Genomic DNA, 16,972 nt, shown 5'->3' with positions numbered 1-16,972 from the left:
AATTTGTATTAATCCTAGGGTGCAAAAAAAAAAAAGAAAAAAATCATTATCCTCCACATTTTAGCAAAATAGCAGAAGGAAGTAGGAACAAAGTGCAAAAGAAAACACACCTTACTAAATTACATTATTATTTATTTTATATCATAAGTCAATAAAATAAAATTTACAGCTGGCATAAAAATGGAAAGATGGGCCCTAATCCAATAGTTAGTGGGCCCAAACAACCATATTTAAGCCCAAAGCCCAGCCCGGAGACGAAAACTGTTTTTTCCCGCCATATCTCAGCTAAAACCCCCCAACTGTATTTCCATCTTTTTTTACTTTCTTCATATTATCCGATAGACGCACATGCTAACCAACTCCAGTCGATCAGAGAAGACGCGAAGAGAGAGAAAGTCGATAAATTCAGGTAATTTTCTAGAGAGAGAAAGTAAGAAATGCAGAGACACCATAATTGTTTCACGATCTAGTTTTCATGAATTTTTTTTTACTCTGCCACCGGAATCAATTGTGTTTGTATGTACTGTGTACGCATGTTTAATGCTCGAATATCTTTAATTTTTGGTTTAATTTTGGGGGTGAATTTGAACATTGGGTAAATTAGGTTTTGATTCTGTTTTTCTTTCTCGCTCTGTTTTTTTGTTCTTTGGCCTGGTTCTGTATGAATTCTCAACTTCTAGATCGATACGGAGCTAAATTTTTTGTTTAATTCGTGGGTGAATTTGAATTATGGGTAATTAGGTTTTGATTCAAGTTTAGGGTAGCATTTGTGAAGGATTTTGATGCAACTTTTCTTTAATCGGAGCATAATTTCGGTTCGAAATTGAATAAGAGCTGCAAATTATCTTCGACAGGTGCGAAAACGAAAAAAGGTTCTACCGAATCTGAAGATCCATGGAAAATCCAATTATGAAACAGGGACAAAGCTCCACTCATTTCACACATTGCAATTGTGGCGAATACTGCACAAAGTACGTACGTGTAAATTACTAGATTCCGACATTAATTCTTATCGCTTCTGATTAAACAAAGTATGTGTAACTGTTTATTAATTTGTTCTCCTCTGTAGATTTTGTGTATGTGTTGCCTATGATAAATTCTGCGGGGAATCTTGTCCTTGCAAAGATTGCTGGAACACTCCGCGAAACATAGTCGAAGTTCTCAGACGAAGGATCGAAACTCAGAATATGATTCATCAGTCCCTCGAGAGAAAATGTGCAGAGTTTGCAGTCGAAATCGCATCAAGCAATGAAGACAACAAGAAGACTGAAAGCGATGCCTTAGTGTCGGAAGATAGTTCTGATGATAATAATAACACTGCTTCGTCTAATTCGTTATTCGAATCTCCCACCAAACGTGCCAAGACATCTGCGAGTTCTATTGGAGTGCTGGTGCAGTGTGGTTGCGATTGTAAGGAGAATCATTGTCTGGGATTGTAAGTCTTCGATCCACCATTTCTTGAATAATGATTAATATATGTATGTATATATATATGTATGTATGTATGTATGTATGTTTGTGATTTGTTTAATTTCATCTGCAGTTGGTGTACTTGTTTTCGTACTAAGGAGTTCTGTTCGAAAAAATGTACTTGTCGAGAATGCTGTAACAATGAGAAACATAAGGAGAAGGTTATGATACCACGTGCTATAAAACAAGAAGAGATCTGCAGTTCTAGTGGAGTGCAGTGTGCTTGCGATTGTAAGGAGAATCATTGTCTGGGATTGTAAGTCTTCGATCGACCATTTCTTGAATAATGATTAATATATGATGTATGTATATGTATGTATGTATGTATGTATGTATGTATGTATGTATGTATGTATGTATGTATGTATGTATGTATGTATGTATGTATGTATGTATGTATGTATGTATGTATGTATGTATGTATGTATGGATGTATGTATGTATGTATGTATGTATGTATGTATGTATGTATGTATGTATGTATGTATGTGATTTGTTTAATTTCATCTGCAGTTGGTGTACTTGTTTTCGTACTAAGGAGTTCTGTTCGAAAAAATGTACTTGTCGAGAATGCTGTAACAATGAGAAACATAAGGAGAAGGTTATGATGTCACGTGCTATAAAACAAGAAGAGATCTGCAGTTGCAAGACTGGTTTATGTACCACAGATCTCTGTTACTGCCACGCCGTACGTTTTTTTTTTTCGTTTTTTTCCGTTTTCGATTGGTTTGCTCTGCTTTTTATTTTCGTGAAACGATTCTTATTGAATGAAACCTTTTTTTCTTTTTTTGGGGGATAAGTACAAACGAGGTTGCTGGGAGGACTGTGACTGTGAAGGATGTAGCAATATCTATGGTTCTAAACCGAAATGAAGGTAAGATTCGGAGAAAAGTAATCGAACTAACTGTTACTAAATACTAAGTGATCTTTATTTAATACAAATGATGCATAAATCTCTCTGATTTATGGTTCAGTATGACTGTGTCGGTGAAAAATCGAAGAGCTGCCCGTAGTTGAAGAATCGAAGAGCTGTTTCGGAAGTTGAAGAATTTTACGCGTAATCTTGTGCATTAAACAGATTTAGTTGTGTGTAAATTTGTTGTTTCATAAACTTTAGTGAATTGCTGCTAAGTATAGTGAATGTTCATAAACTACTGCTGAGTCATGATCATTAGTTCTATTGGATTAACTGTTCTTCCAAGTTTCAAGGGAAAATAATCACAAAAAATAACATGTCTTTCTAAATAATTTATAACTATATCAATATTATTGTTTATTGTTATTATATGTTAACAAAGAAAAAATAGAATTTTCATTTTTTTTTCATTGTGTTGGATCCAAAATTTTTCTAATTTTAAGAAAAATCTTTTTGTACCAATTTCCAAAAAATGCGATTTTTTTTTTTCGTTTTTCGAAATATTTGAAATAAAATCGAAATTAAGTTTTTGCTTAACGAAAAAATATATAGTATTTTGTTGTTTTGGATACAAAAATTTCGTATTAAAAAAAAACAAATTCGTACTAATCTCTAATAGTATGATTTTTTTTCATTTTTTGAAAAATATCTGGAACAAAATCGAAATTATTTTTTACTGGAAGGAAAAAATATGGATTTTTTTTTTTTCGTTGTCTTGGATCCAAAAATTTCCGATTTAAAAAAACAAATTCATACTAATTTCCAAAATAATGATTTTTTTTTTCATTTTTCAAAAAATACTTGAAACAAAATCGAAATAATTTTTTTACTTAACGGAGAGTACTTGTAGAAGGTACATTGCATGTTACGGTACTATTTCCGTGTAAGAACGGGCATATATGTGTGTGTCTGATGTTGGCTATTGCATAGTTTGAAATCGAAGAATTTTCTGATGTTGGCTATTGCATAGTTTGAAATCGAAGAACGTTACCATGGTAATCTGGCATAGGTCCATCAAAACTATTTTTTTTGTTTGCAAATAGGTCCGAACAAAAATCAAATTTTCACATTCCGTAATTTTATTATGAACATCATGTAAAGATAGAAAAATGAATATTTATTTTGCCATAATTTCAAAATTTAGAGTACGTGTTCAAATTGAAAATGTAAAATTCAACTTTCAAACTAAACACAACCGAAGTCTATCTGCAACATTCGTAAGTGATATTTAGTGAATAATACGAAGCTACTAATTATTCGACGAGCAAACCTAATACGAAGCTACTAATTATTCCACGAACAAAACTAACAAAACGAAAATATCGCATTCTCGGATTCTCGTACTACTGTTGAGGAGGAACATCAAAATGCATGTTGATGTGTGTGTGTACGTGAGTGTGGATGTGGACTTGGATTTGGCGATTCTCGTCTTTCTCTTCCTTCGAACTGAAAAGCAAAGAAAATGCTTCAATAAAAATTGTATCATTGTAATAATACTACGTCTTATAACACAATAACCACCACAAACGCATATATATAGTATGAATACATCTCGCGAGCGAAAATTGAGTTCAAACAGAAAAGCCCGTTTTTTATGAAATTTCTGAAAGATCGATCCACAGGGTTGCATGCATACTGTATACATGTATTATTTACAAGGTTGTAAAAAGCGGTAATCGGGTCGGAGGCGGTCAGGGACCGACTCACGATTAATCGGTGCGGCGGTGATTAATCGGTGATAAATCGGAAATAAATCGGTTTTTAAAATTTAATATAATATATTTCTAGATATTATTTATAAATACTCAAAACATATATAAAAAGATATTTAAACATAGTTATATCTCCATCATGTATATATCTTAATAAAATAATAAAAATTTAATAATAATAAGATCATAATACATAAATATCCTTGTAAAATATAAATAAAAAATCAATTTTTTTGAATTTACATTTATTCTTGAACATTTCTAACATACATCATTAGTTCTTTAACAATAACAGTTTACATAAAAAAAAAAAAAAACATAAGTTCATATTTTGTTTATTAAAATCCCAACTTTTATTTTGAATTATTTAAAAAAAAAAAAAAAAAAAAAAAAAAAACCGATTTTTGGCCGATTTTTGCCACCGAAGTTTGACCCGCCATAAAGGTTTGACCGCCTCGGATCGCCTCAAACGGTTTTTGACCGCCTCCGCCTCAGAGACCGATTAATCGGCCGCCTCGACCGATTTTTAGAACACTAATTATTTAGCGTATAATCAGGATATTCATGAATATAACAATTCGAACTTCGTAAAGAGCAAGTAGTGAAAAAGAAACGAAGTTTGAACTAATTAAAAATTACAAATAAAAAAATTACATAATTTATCGGTTACCTCAAATCCGCCTCCAGCGTTGACTTTGGCTTTGACTTTGACCGTTCTTCGACGTGTGCAATATAAGTTAAGGGTTTCTTATCCCATCTTTGGTCCCTTCCGAGAAGGGGGCCAATGCCCCTGTAAATAATAATAATTATAATTATAATTATTATAAAACATAACATAAATAATAAGAAATCTGAAAAGTGTAGCAACAAAACAAAACCTCACCTCATACGAAGGAAGATGTCGAACTTGTTGGCAAGGGCTCCTTGCACCAAGAGCTTATTATCCGAATCGTATGTGAACACGATTCGGACACACTTTAATATGTAATATGCATATAGTTTCTTGCCCGTGAAATAGCCATTGCTCACAACCCTACCCGATCGTCTTATCCGTTAGGTTTACCAATTCTGTGATAAACAAAACCATCTCTATCTCTCTCTCTCTAACTCTCTAACTATGAAAATATATATATAATTCAATCAATTTTTCTGCGTCGAGATAATGATTTTAGGTTATATCGTACATATATATATATAGACAGAGAGAGATTCATGTTAAGGTCGAAGAGAGAGTCCTGCTCAAAAACGAGGAGAGAGAGAGAGAGAGAGTTTCTTGTTGAGAAAAGAGTCCTGTTCTTCTATATATAGAGAGAGAGAGAGACGTGAGTGTTCATGATTTGGGGGCTTAATTCCACTTTGCACCCTTAAAATATACCATTTTGGCACTGTGCACTCTCGAAAAAAATTAATAGCACTTTGCACCCCCGAAACACAATAAATCATGCATAATGCACCCCAAATGAATTTTTAAAGCTAATAAATGTAATTTAATATTTTTTGTGGCATTTTTTAGGATGAATAATGTCAATTTTTATTAATTCATCAATTATTTTGAAACTATAAAGCGCATAAATAAAAATACATCTCTTCAACATATTTAAAAATTATACTTTTTATCCCAAAAAAATATTTTACGAAAACAAAATCCTTCAGCTATTTCGTTATCAAGTTATCTGAAAATCATATTTTCTTCCAAATATTTTTACCTAATATTTCCACTAGTTACAATAAAAAAATACATCAATATAATTGAATAATTTAGTGATAAAAAATTATTTTATTTTATTTTGTAAGATAATCCGGTGTTTTTTTTTTCTCATTATGTGTGCTCGAAATTAGGTTGTAGGTTGAAGAAAATAGTATTTATTTATTTATTTTGCATCCCCAATAAAAAAAAAACACCAATAAAAAATAAAATTGCCTTCATTTTTCAATTCAGGGTGCATTGTGAATGATTTATTGTGTTTTGAGGGTGCAAAGTGCTATTATTGTTTTTCAAGGGTGCAAAGTGCCAAAAGGCTCCATTTCAAGGGTGCGAAGTGGAATTAAGCCTGATTTGGGATGTCGCAAATAAATAGGAAACTACTACATATTTTGTGGGAACTAAAAATAAATAAAAAATAATATTATATATATATATATATATATATATATATATATATATATATATATATATATATATATATATATATATATATATTTTTAGGGTAATATGCTATGAGTCCCTCAAATGAAGAGAGTCCTCAAATATTGATGAAGCAACACCCGATAATCTCTTAGTCCTGTAATTGGCTAAGCTTATAAGATGTTAAAATGAGCTTATAAGATGTTTTAGACCTTATAAATTCTTCCAAAGTGTTTGGTAATTTTTTTAAAAAAATCTTATTTAAAAAAAAAATAAGTTGTTGGAGAACAAATATGATATTTTTAAATAAATTTATCTACCCGACCTTTTTTATTTAAGATCTTATAATGAGTAAAAATGGGAAATAAGCTTATTATCTCAACACTCTAAAAATTAATCCTAAAAATAAGATGTAACAGCTTATCAGCTCTTAAAACATCTTATCAGACGTAAGAGCTTATCAGCTGTTTAAAATAAGCTTAGCCAAACACCCTCGAAATCTAATTTGAACTAAATGACAAGTTCAAATTCATTTTTTTAATTAAATCTTTAATTTGAAATAATATATGGGTCACATCCCTAATTTTTTTATCCATATTTTGCCCTTTTACCCTAAATTATATAACCTATATATTCACATTTCTCCAATTCAGATTTATTTCGTTCTTTTGGTTTTTCTCACGTTCTCTCTCTTCCTCCATCTCTCACACGTTCTATGTATCTCTTTTTCAATCCCTTTTTTTTTCTCTCTCTCTCACCTCTCTATCCCCATACCTCTCTCTTGCTAATTAATTCGGTAGTAGCCGAGCCAGGGGTTGTGGTGGAAGGGGCGGCGGCGGCGGGCTTTGATCGAGGCGGCGGGCTGTGGTGGTTGAGATGGCGGCGAGGGGTTGTGGTAGTCGAGGCGGCGGCGGGGGCTGTGATGGTTGAGTCGGCGGCGGCGATTGTGGTGGTCTAGGCGGCGGGCTGTGGTGGTCGAGGCGGCGGCGGGGCTGTGGTGGTTGAGGCGGCAGCGGCGGACTGTGGTGGTCAAGGCGGCGGGCTGTGGTGGTCGAGATGGCGGTGAGGGGTTGTGGCGGAGGGATGTGGTTATGGTGGAGATTTGATCTTGGAGATTTTGTTTGATTTGGGTTCAAAATCGTAAATCTAGGTTTTCCCAAAGTTGATAAATGACTACGGTTGCGACGGATGCAAACGTTGGCGGCTAGGGTTTGACGGTTCCTGCATTGACGACTAGGGTTGGCGAGGATTGCGTGTTTGTTGGCTGCTAAGGTTTGGTAGTACATCGTAGTAGACCATAGTGCACCGTAGTATACCATAGTCTACTATAATATTACAACTAATAAAATATTAAAAAAGAAATATATATTTATATATATATATATATATATATATATATATATATATATATATATATATATATATATATATATATATATATATATATATATGTGTGTGTGTGTGTGTGTGTGTGTGTGTGTGTGTGTGTGTGTGTGTGTGTGTGTGTGTGTGTATAGCTTGAATTAACAAAAACGTAAAACGAGTTTTGTGTTGTAATTTTCAATAATATTGTAGAAAAAATATTGTTTTAATAATAGTGTAAAATCGATAGTACATCATAGTACACCATAGTATACTATAGTATTTTTAAAATTTGCTGGATTATTTAACAAAAAAGAAGCCCAAAAAACATAAGTTTCAAAAAAATGTTATAAATAAGGAAAAAAATTATTTATAATAATGTAAAAAATGCAGAGTGAAAATTGACAAAATAAAGACGAGTGAAAAGGTATTTTTGGAATGAATTTAATAAAGAATGTAAAGCAAATGTTTAGTTGAGTTTGTCATTTAGTTTTAATTAGCTTTGTCACCAGAAACCTATATCTTAAAACCCCATTTAAATCAAGACGCATGTTCTAATTTTCAATATTTAATTCTCAACCATTCCTTCAAAATCAACTGCACCAATATTTCTAAAATGCATCACCATTAAATAAATGTTTGTCGGAGTTATATTTTGTTTATTACATCTCTGCCCTCGTCTGTTTCTTCCCCCCTAGTTCATATTCAAAGTTAAAACAGGGGTTGTATTTACTGTAAATGTCAAGGCATTGATGGCTTAGAGATGAGTTTCAAGTTTCAAGGGGTATTTTTTAAGAGATAATTAGTGAAAAATCCCCAATTCATTTACTTATATTAAGGTGGATATAACCTCCTTTTCATTATTAGTGAAAACCCCCCACCTTATTAAATAATATTTTTTTAATTAATATTATTTTAGACATTACTAATATACCTAATTTGCCCTATTATATCTAAAATAATTAAACCTATTTCACGTTCTCTATTTCTCTTATTCTTCTCTCTCTTTTCTCTCTACATATCGGCCGCCTCCAACTGTCCTCCATCTGTGTTCTGCCACCGCCTCCAACCCTTTTCCATCTCTGCGCCGCCATCGTTACTCTCTTCTCCCAACGGCGTTCCTCCCTCCACCGACGCGAAAATTAAGAAGACGGTCTTCACCTCTGGGATTCTCTCGTCAAGGACGGCGTTAGGGTTTTCGCTAGGGAGAAAGACGAGATTATGCAGCGGCGCTAGGGTTGATATTGCGTCTGAGATTTCAATACAGACCACCGCCCCATTGTTTCATTGTTGTTGTTCTTCTTCTTCTTCTCTGATTTTTTTTTTGGAATCCAATTCTCGAATCTTAATTTTCTTAATTGGAGTTTTTGGTTGAATTCTTATATAGAAGGTTAATTTTGTGTTCAATCAATAGTATAATGTAGGTTTTGTTTTTGTTGAAATTGTGTGGTGTTATTTACAGATTTATAGATATTTCGTGCAACAATATAGTTGTTTTCGTACAACAATATAGTTGTTTTCGTACAACAATATAGTTGTTTTCGTCAGCAATATAGTTGTTTTCGTCAGCAATATAGTTGTTTTCGTACAACAATATAGTTGTTTTCGTACAACAATATAGTTGTTTTCGTCAGCAATATAGTTGTTTTTTATTACTTTTTAGTTGAATGTAATAGTTGATTTTGATAAATGAGAGTTGTTGGAGATATATAGTTGTTTTAATCATAATGTTTTAATAACAGTTGTTTTAATAACAGTTGTTTTAATAATAGTTGTTTTATTGAAATATAGTTGTTTTAAGTGAAGACAAAAAAATATAGTAAAAAAATATTTTTAAAAAATATTTTTTTTAAAAAGTTAAATTTTTTTTTAAATATTTATTTTTTAAATAAGAAATAAATAAAAAAACGAAAATTAAGATTAAAATACAAAATAATAAAAAAAATAAAAGTGTATCAAAGTAGTTTATAATAGGTAGTGAATAGAGGAAGGGTAAATTTGAGAATAAAAAAAGAATGGGTCTCTCACTAATAAAGAAAAAGGAGCTGGATTCATCCTTATTAAAATAAAGGTGGAGGGGGTTCTCACTAATAGACCCATTTTTTTATATATAAATTACAAACTAACCCCTAATGTGTATATTACTTACAAATATGTCCCTCCCCTATTTTTATTATTTAAACCTCGAGTCAAGCTGATGGAGCTCATGCGAGCTCGAGCCAAAAAGTTTCAACTTGTTCTGCCAAAACAGTCGAGCTCGACTCGTTCACACCGTGGTTCGCCGGAACGGCATCGGAACGGTCGGAACGGCCGTTCCGGAACGGGAACGGTGCCCTCCGTTCCGGAATCCGTAACCAGAACGGTGTTTGCACCGTGACTCGTCGGAACACCGATAAATCGGTGGGATGGGCGAGACGGAGCCACGGAACGGCCCCAACGCGGCCGGAACGGCACCGGAACGGGAAAAAAGATTTTGAAAAAAAAAACTAATTTGACTAAAAAAAATAAGGAAAAAAAAACATAAAAAAATAAATAAATAAGTAATATGATGATGGTGGCCACGTTAGATAATGAAGTCTAGGAAGATTCCCCTGAATCTCACAGATCCAGTTCGGTATTCTACTTGGTATTAATATTGCTTGTATTTTCACAATATTCGTTGTAATATTTATTTTTTAAATTGTAATAATATTTTGCATATTATTGAATTGTAATATTATTATTAAAAAACATATTTGAAATATATTGTATTTTTATAACAATTTAATTAAAATGTGTCCGTTCCGGCCGCTACGCAGCCGCGACGTTGCAACGGAACTGGAACGGCAGTGTTCGCGACAATGCACTGTTCCGTTCCGGCGAACCATGGTTCACACCCCTACTCAGAACTCTAGAGATTTACTGCATCAATTACCATAGCTCAATTAACATATAAATGTAAAATAGAATCTAAAACTACTCTTTTTAAATAATGTTGGACTAATTAGCTGGTACCAAAATTCTATTAATTTATCGAAATATTAATCAAACGATATCTTTTTTAGTTACGTCTTCTTCAAGTTGGGACCGCAAAAACATATTATTTAAACGAGGTTAATGGTTATTAATTTATTGAAGTTATTAATATGTTGGGGGTTTTCTTTTTCTTTTTTTTTTTTTTGTTAAGGGCTTTTTCATTGATCTGAATTTTGCAGAATATACACATTCCTGGTAATACTGGTTTTCTAAACAGCATGGGTTTCCCCTTTCGAGTTCGGTTTCCTCAGACGACCAGAGGAATCCTCTCCATAACCGACAACGTCGTAAACGGAATATTCTTTGTCGACATTGTGCTGACTTTCTTCGTAGCCTACCTCGATAAATCGAGTTTTCTTCTAATCGACAATCCGAAGCCAATCGGTTTAAGATACGCGAAGACGTGGCTCTTCTTCGATGTTGTCTCCATGATACCTTCCGAACTCGTGCATAAAATTTTACCCTCTGATCTCGAATCATACAAAACTAGGCAATTCGTAAGTTTTATAAATTTTTTAAATGTGATTGGAAATTTATTATTATTTTTTATTTCATTTTACCGACTAAGGTGGCCGGTGTGATAGAGAGAAGCAATTAACGCTGCCTGGAGTTTTGCGAAACGGAACCTTCTGCCACCTCATCTAAGGGCTGCAACGTACAGCAAGAAACTCTCGACGTACTTCCAAAGGCGATTCACTCGAGTATATCGCATTTTATGTTTTACTCGATCACTTGTTGATAAGGTCTATTTATTTCATGGGGTGTCGAATGAATGATCTACTGTTTCAGCTGGTAATAATTAACCTTTTCTTGTTATTCATTCGATTTCAACATAACTACCAAAAAATAGTTTTTTTTTTCCCTTCATTTTATTGATTTTCTTATGGTCTAACATATCGTAGGTATCGGAGATGAAACCGGAGTATTTCCCTCTGAGAGAAGACATAATTTTACAAAACGAAGCGCCTACAGATTTCTACATTCTACGGTCCATTGTCGTATATCAATGGACCGTGATTAATGTACTGAAATGACGAATATGCCCTTGTCCCGTTTATCATTTTTTTCCACAACTTAAAAGAAATTATGCTCAAATTGTGTTGTCGAATGAAACAAATTGCAGGATATGGGAAAAACACCGGCGGGTTATATTTTCGCTGCCATAATACAAGCTATGATGATAGCAGGTTTATACTTCTTCGATCATAGTGTAGCTTCACAACTGGCGCAACAAAAGGAACTCAATCTGAAAAATCCGTCCGTCAGCTTACCATTACGATATTTTCTTGCTTGGAGTTATGATATGGAATTTAAAATTTTCGTCGTGATTTTTCTTTTTTTTAGTTGAGCCCGTAAATATTTACCGAACATGATTGTGATGGCACCGTCAGATGTGGCTGAACTTTCTCGTATGGTCAACACTGCAGTCAACATTGATGATCGGCCAGTTTGCTTTCGGTTTCCTAGAGGTGCCGTTGATTTGACAAACCATAAACCATATGTCGGAGAACCCATTGAGGTAAACATACAATCCAATTTTTTATTTTTATTTTTTTCTGTTTTTTTATGTCGTTACTAAATAAGCGATCGAACAGATTGGCAAAGAGAGGGTACTTGTAGAAGGTAAAGATATTGCTTTGTTGGGATTTGGTTCGATGGTACAAAATTGTCTTAGAGCACATAATATTCTTTGGAAGCTTGGTATTGAAGTTATTGTGGCTGATGCGCGATTGATATTAAAGTAATAAGAATGTTATGCAAGAACCATAGATTCCTTATCACAGTCGAGGTCTCGAGGAAGGTTCCTTTGAGGATTTGGTGCTCATGTTGCTCGATTTATTTCTCTTGATGGGCTGCTCGATGCTGGAATTAAGGTAAGAAATAATTCACTTAGTTTGTATAAATCTGGAATTAAACAATTTCTTATGTGTATTTCTCGATTTGATTCTTCATGGCAGCCTATAACTTTGCCGGATAATTATACTGAGGGTGCACTGCCACAAGAGCAACTCGCTCTTGCTGGTTTAACGGGGAATCACATAGCTGCAACTACATTGAATCTGCTTGGTCGAACTCGTGAAGCTCTTCTATTAATGTGCTGGTAAGTTGATCCGATTATTGATTCGATTATTATATACAATGTTTTGTACAGGTTACGGTACCATTTTCATGGGCATATATGTGTGTGTTTGGTGTTGGTTATTTGCATAGTTTGAAATTGAAGATATTTCTTACGGTGAAGGATGTGAGTTACTTGTCAAAGATTAAATACTACTCGTTCGAATTTCTGTTTGTTGTCTTTCTGAACATAAGCTTTGTATTTGTACATTTATGTAAGAAGATAACGATTGTTTCGTAATTATCGATGAATGTGTTCATTCTCTTTCCATATTTCTTTTTTTCACTTAAATTGGCAAAATCACAAGATTCTAGAGTATTATGCTTTTATGACTGGCAATTTGCACCCTATAATTGTGTGAGGGGTGAAAAGCGAGGTGAGTTGAGGATTTTGCCCATCTTCAAGCACATGCATGGCCAATTTCTTGATTCAATTTTGAAAATTCGGTTCAAGGTACATTTTGAATGATCGTGCAATAAGAAATAAAGTTACCTTCATAAAATTTTAAAAAATTCAATTCATGGTACATTATGAACGATTTATTGTATTTTGAGGGGTAAAATATCAAAGTCATAGACCATTTTGTAGATGCACATTTTCTAGAAATAGTTAAGAACTATGACAAAGTTGCAATTTTTTTCTAAAAACTTGCCAAAAATCACTATATTGTACTTTATCTTCTAAAAGTTACTCTAAGAAAATTAGAATTTTTATGAAATCTTCTATAACGTCATTCTCATATGTATGATTAAATTAATCAATACAGTTAATTACAGAGATGAAGTAGTATACATAGGACTATGATTCTGCTATTGCATTTCATGTTACAATCCTCCGCGGCGTGACTTGTCACGCCGTATATCGATATAACACAATAACCACCACCACAACACCACCACAACACCGCTCCCGCTCATTTCCGAGCCAAATTCACCATCACCATCACTGCCGCAGGCTAACACCGGTGCATCGCCGTCGCCATCGCCGCAGGCTAACACCGGCACACCGCCGCCACAGGCTAACACAGGCACACCGCCGCCACCGCTGCAGGCTAACACCGGCACACCGACGCTGCTTATGGCACCCACATCGTCAGCCAGATCGCTTATTCCGGCCACCGTCGCATCGTGGCACTGGGTCCAGGTAATCATACCTTTGACCCTTTGCTCAGCGTTTTTTGTGGCGGCCCTCTTCTCATGTTGGTACATCCCATGCCATCACTCGGCAGCGACTCACGCGAACGACACGGCGGCCGGCTTCTTCGTTTGCGGCCGAGTAGGTTAGGTTTGGATATTGGGTTTTAGGAATTTAGTCTGCTAGTCCAATATTTTGTCAAATTTACTGACGAATTTCTGACGTGGCAAAACAAATTTGCTTACTTGTACATTGGAATTGCTGACGAATTTCTGACGTGGAAAAACAAATTTGAAATAAAATCGAAATTAAGTTTTTGCTTAACGAACAAACAAATATATAGTATTTTCATTTTTTCTTGTTTTGGATACAAAAATTTCGGATTAAAAAAAAACAAATTTGTACTAATTTCTAATAGTATGATTTTTTTCATTTTTCGAAAAATATCTGGAACAAAATCGAAATTATTTTTTACTGGAAGGAAAAAATATAGAATTTTCATTTTTTTCGTTGTTTTGGATCCAAAAATTTCCGATTTAAAAAAAACAAATTCGTACTAATTTCCAAAATAATGATTTCGTTTTCATTTTTCAAAAAATATTTGAAACAAAATCGAAATTATTTTTTTACTTAATGGAAAAAATGTAAAACTTTCATTGTTTCGTTGTTTCGGATCCAACAATTTCCGATTTAAAAAAAAAAACGTATTAATTTCCAAAATTATAATTTTTTTTTTCATTTTTCAAAAAATAATTGAAAGAAAATCGAAATTAATTATTTACTTAAACAGAAATAATATAGAAATGCCAAAAGGGCCAAACAGTCCAATAGTTAGTGGACCATATTTGAGCCCAAAGCCCAGCCCGGAGACGGAAACTGTCTTTTCCCGCCATAACTGTCTTCAAAATAAAACAGAAAAAAAATCATCCATAACTGTCTTACACGCACATGCTAAACCAGACGATCAGAGAATACACGAAGAGAGAGAAACTCAGAGAGAGAGACGATAAATTCAGGTAACTTTCTAGAGAGAGAAAGTAAGAAATTCAGAGACTCCATAACTGTTTCACGATCTAGTTTTCATGAAATTAATTTTACTCGTCTGAATCTTCCAAGCTTGAAACTATCACCACCGGAATCAATTGTATCTGTATGTATATGTGCTGTTCATGCATGTTTAACGCGCGTGTACTTTGAATATTCCTTGAATTTTCGGTTTAATTTGGGGGTGAATTTGAATACTGGGTAAACAGGTTTTGATTATGTTTTTTTTTTCCCTTTTTTTGGGGTTTGATTCTCAAATGTTTGATATGGAGCTAAATTTCTGGAATCAATTGTATTTGTATGTATATGTATGTATATGTATATGTATCTTTAATTTCCGATTCTATTTTTCTTTCTTCCTTTTGCATTCTGGCCTGATTTGTATGTGAATGTGAATTCCCCGGAGCTGATTTATTTGTTCAATTTGGGGGTGAATTTGAAAATTGGGTAAATTAGGTTTTGATTCCGTTTTTCTTTTCGGCCTTGAATATTATTGGTTCAATTTTGGGGTGAATGTGATCTGCGAAAGTATATATTAACAGGTGCGAATTCGGTTTTACCGAATCTGAAGATTTAGATACACGTACAGCAGAATATTAATCCAATGGAAGAAATCGAAGGCAGCAGAAAACAGGCTGGAGTTTCCGAAATGATTCGTAATCTGAGTGATGCCCTTTTTGCAGTAGCCGAAGAAGAAGATTTATTGAACAGACCAGATGCTGTATTTCTTGAAGACGGTGAATGCGAATGTAAGAACACTCAATGTCTAGATGAGTAAGTGTTCGATCCTACACTTCTTGAATAATGATGATTATATACATGTGTGTGTATGTATATGTGATTACTGATTTGTTTAATTTAATCTGCAGTACGTGTAGTTGTTTTGAGGCACGTAAGTACTGCTCGACGAAATGCACTTGCCAAGAATGCAGGAACAATATAGTGGTACGGTTTTTCTGTTTTATCGTGGAACGATTCTTATTGAACGGAACTGTTTTTGTATATATATTAATTCTCTATTTCCGATTGCTCTACTTTTTTTTCGTGAAACGATTCTTATTGAACGAAAATGTGTTCGTTACGGAAAAGCCTAAATCTGAGCGTAAAAGAGAATCACAAGTCATTATCAACGAGGCACCTTCGGCGAGTGTTCCACCAAAGAGAAAGAAAAAGAGAATTCTCTGCTGCAGATGCTTCACTACCGATTGTTCGTCAATAATGTGTTCGTGCTTTAAGGTACGGGTTTTAATGTTCTGCAGAAAAAAAAAACTTTTTTTTTTTCTTCTTGAATCGATTCTTATTAAATGAGACTTTTTTTGATCCGATGAAGGCCGACCGAGCTTGTTCAAATGTATGCAAATGTGAAAGGTGTGCCAACACGTTCGGTCGTAGACCGAAATGAAGGTAAGAATTGGAAAAAAATATATTGTTTCAAGTAACTATTGCTAATAAGTGATCTCTATATTATGTTAATCTGAATTGTGAGTTTGTTTTTTTTCTGGTACAGTGTAACTGAAGATTCCAAGAAGTAGAAGAAGAGCTGCAAATATGATAATTAGTAGAATATATACTTGTATAAAGCAAATATGAACTGTTTGTTTGGTTTACCTATAGTAGGGGTACGAAATCGGAATTAAATTTTCCGATTCCAACGAAGCTGTTCAGAAATGTTCTGAATTTAGGAGTAACTTTTTTTTCTTTTACCGGAATCGGAAGTATATACGGAATTTAATCTTCTGGATATTATAAGTAGCAGTAGAGTGTAGTTTTCGTATTCCATCGACTTCCATCCGAAAATTTCTGCTTTTGGAACAAATTTTTCAAATTTTCGACTTTCTCGAAAAATTTTTTGAAACATAATTGGAATTAGTTTACCACTTACGAAAGTGATATATTTTCTCCAAAAATGTTATACTCCGATCTATCCGCCCGATATCCACTCCTACTTTTTTGCTACTCATTTAAATTTACTATTTCACCCTCCATTTTCTTCCCTTATCAGTAAATGCAACTGGAATTCTGAATCCTGCTTAATCTCTCTCTCTCTCTCACACACACACACACACAAAAAAAAA

General features: G+C 33.8%; 2 protein-coding genes and 1 long non-coding RNA gene across 5 annotated transcripts; 2 read left to right on the top strand and 1 right to left on the bottom strand.

Annotated features, from left to right (window-relative positions):
* Positions 1-294: 294 nt before the first annotated feature.
* On the top strand, positions 295-2,715 carry LOC105975250 (uncharacterized). The gene is made up of 7 exons (XM_088815668.1): positions 295-409; positions 855-971; positions 1,070-1,435; positions 1,544-1,726; positions 1,984-2,158; positions 2,271-2,344; positions 2,445-2,715. The coding sequence occupies exons 2-6, from the start codon at positions 895-897 to the stop codon at positions 2,340-2,342; spliced, it is 873 nt and encodes a 290-aa protein (XP_088671794.1). The 5' UTR covers positions 295-409; positions 855-894; the 3' UTR covers positions 2,343-2,344; positions 2,445-2,715.
* Positions 2,484-16,676, top strand: LOC105975151 (protein tesmin/TSO1-like CXC 3). 3 transcript variants are annotated; one of them, XM_088815684.1, is made up of 6 exons: positions 2,484-2,527; positions 15,440-15,671; positions 15,767-15,842; positions 15,987-16,133; positions 16,228-16,301; positions 16,405-16,638. In XM_088815684.1, exons 2-5 carry the CDS (start codon positions 15,502-15,504, stop codon positions 16,297-16,299), a joined length of 465 nt encoding a protein of 154 aa, XP_088671810.1. In that variant the 5' UTR covers positions 2,484-2,527; positions 15,440-15,501; the 3' UTR covers positions 16,300-16,301; positions 16,405-16,638. The 3 variants fall into 3 exon arrangements, with proteins under 3 accessions (XP_088671810.1, XP_088671801.1, XP_088671812.1); XM_088815675.1 differs by lacking the exon at positions 2,484-2,527 and adding an exon at positions 14,791-14,869 and having other exon boundaries at positions 16,405-16,676; XM_088815686.1 differs by lacking the exon at positions 2,484-2,527 and adding an exon at positions 14,915-15,003.
* On the bottom strand, positions 3,467-5,496 carry LOC148772541 (uncharacterized). The gene is made up of 3 exons (XR_016032162.1): positions 4,982-5,496; positions 4,769-4,888; positions 3,467-3,832 (listed from the first exon to the last, which is right to left on the bottom strand). It is a non-coding gene; the product is annotated as an uncharacterized LOC148772541 (long non-coding RNA).
* Positions 16,677-16,972: the final 296 nt, after the last annotated feature.

The sequence above is a fragment of the Erythranthe guttata genome, chromosome 1, assembly GCF_056151865.1.
Source record: "Erythranthe guttata isolate IM_541 chromosome 1, IM_541, whole genome shotgun sequence".
NCBI lineage: Eukaryota > Viridiplantae > Streptophyta > Magnoliopsida > Lamiales > Phrymaceae > Erythranthe > Erythranthe guttata.
This window is presented reverse-complemented; position numbering and strand designations above follow the sequence as displayed.

Excerpts from the sequence above, each read along its gene's own strand:
- LOC105975250 (XM_088815668.1), top strand. The coding sequence starts at position 895 with ATGGAAAATCCAATTATGAAACAGGGACAAAGCTCCACTCATTTCACA. Across the intron at positions 1,436-1,543 it reads GAGAATCATTGTCTGGGATT|TTGGTGTACTTGTTTTCGTA; the intron begins GTAAGTCTTCGA and ends TTTCATCTGCAG. Across the intron at positions 2,159-2,270 it reads ATCTCTGTTACTGCCACGCC|TACAAACGAGGTTGCTGGGA; the intron begins GTACGTTTTTTT and ends TTGGGGGATAAG.
- LOC105975151 (XM_088815675.1), top strand. The coding sequence starts at position 15,502 with ATGGAAGAAATCGAAGGCAGCAGAAAACAGGCTGGAGTTTCCGAAATG. Across the intron at positions 15,843-15,986 it reads AATGCAGGAACAATATAGTG|CCTAAATCTGAGCGTAAAAG; the intron begins GTACGGTTTTTC and ends GTTACGGAAAAG. Across the intron at positions 16,134-16,227 it reads TAATGTGTTCGTGCTTTAAG|GCCGACCGAGCTTGTTCAAA; the intron begins GTACGGGTTTTA and ends GATCCGATGAAG.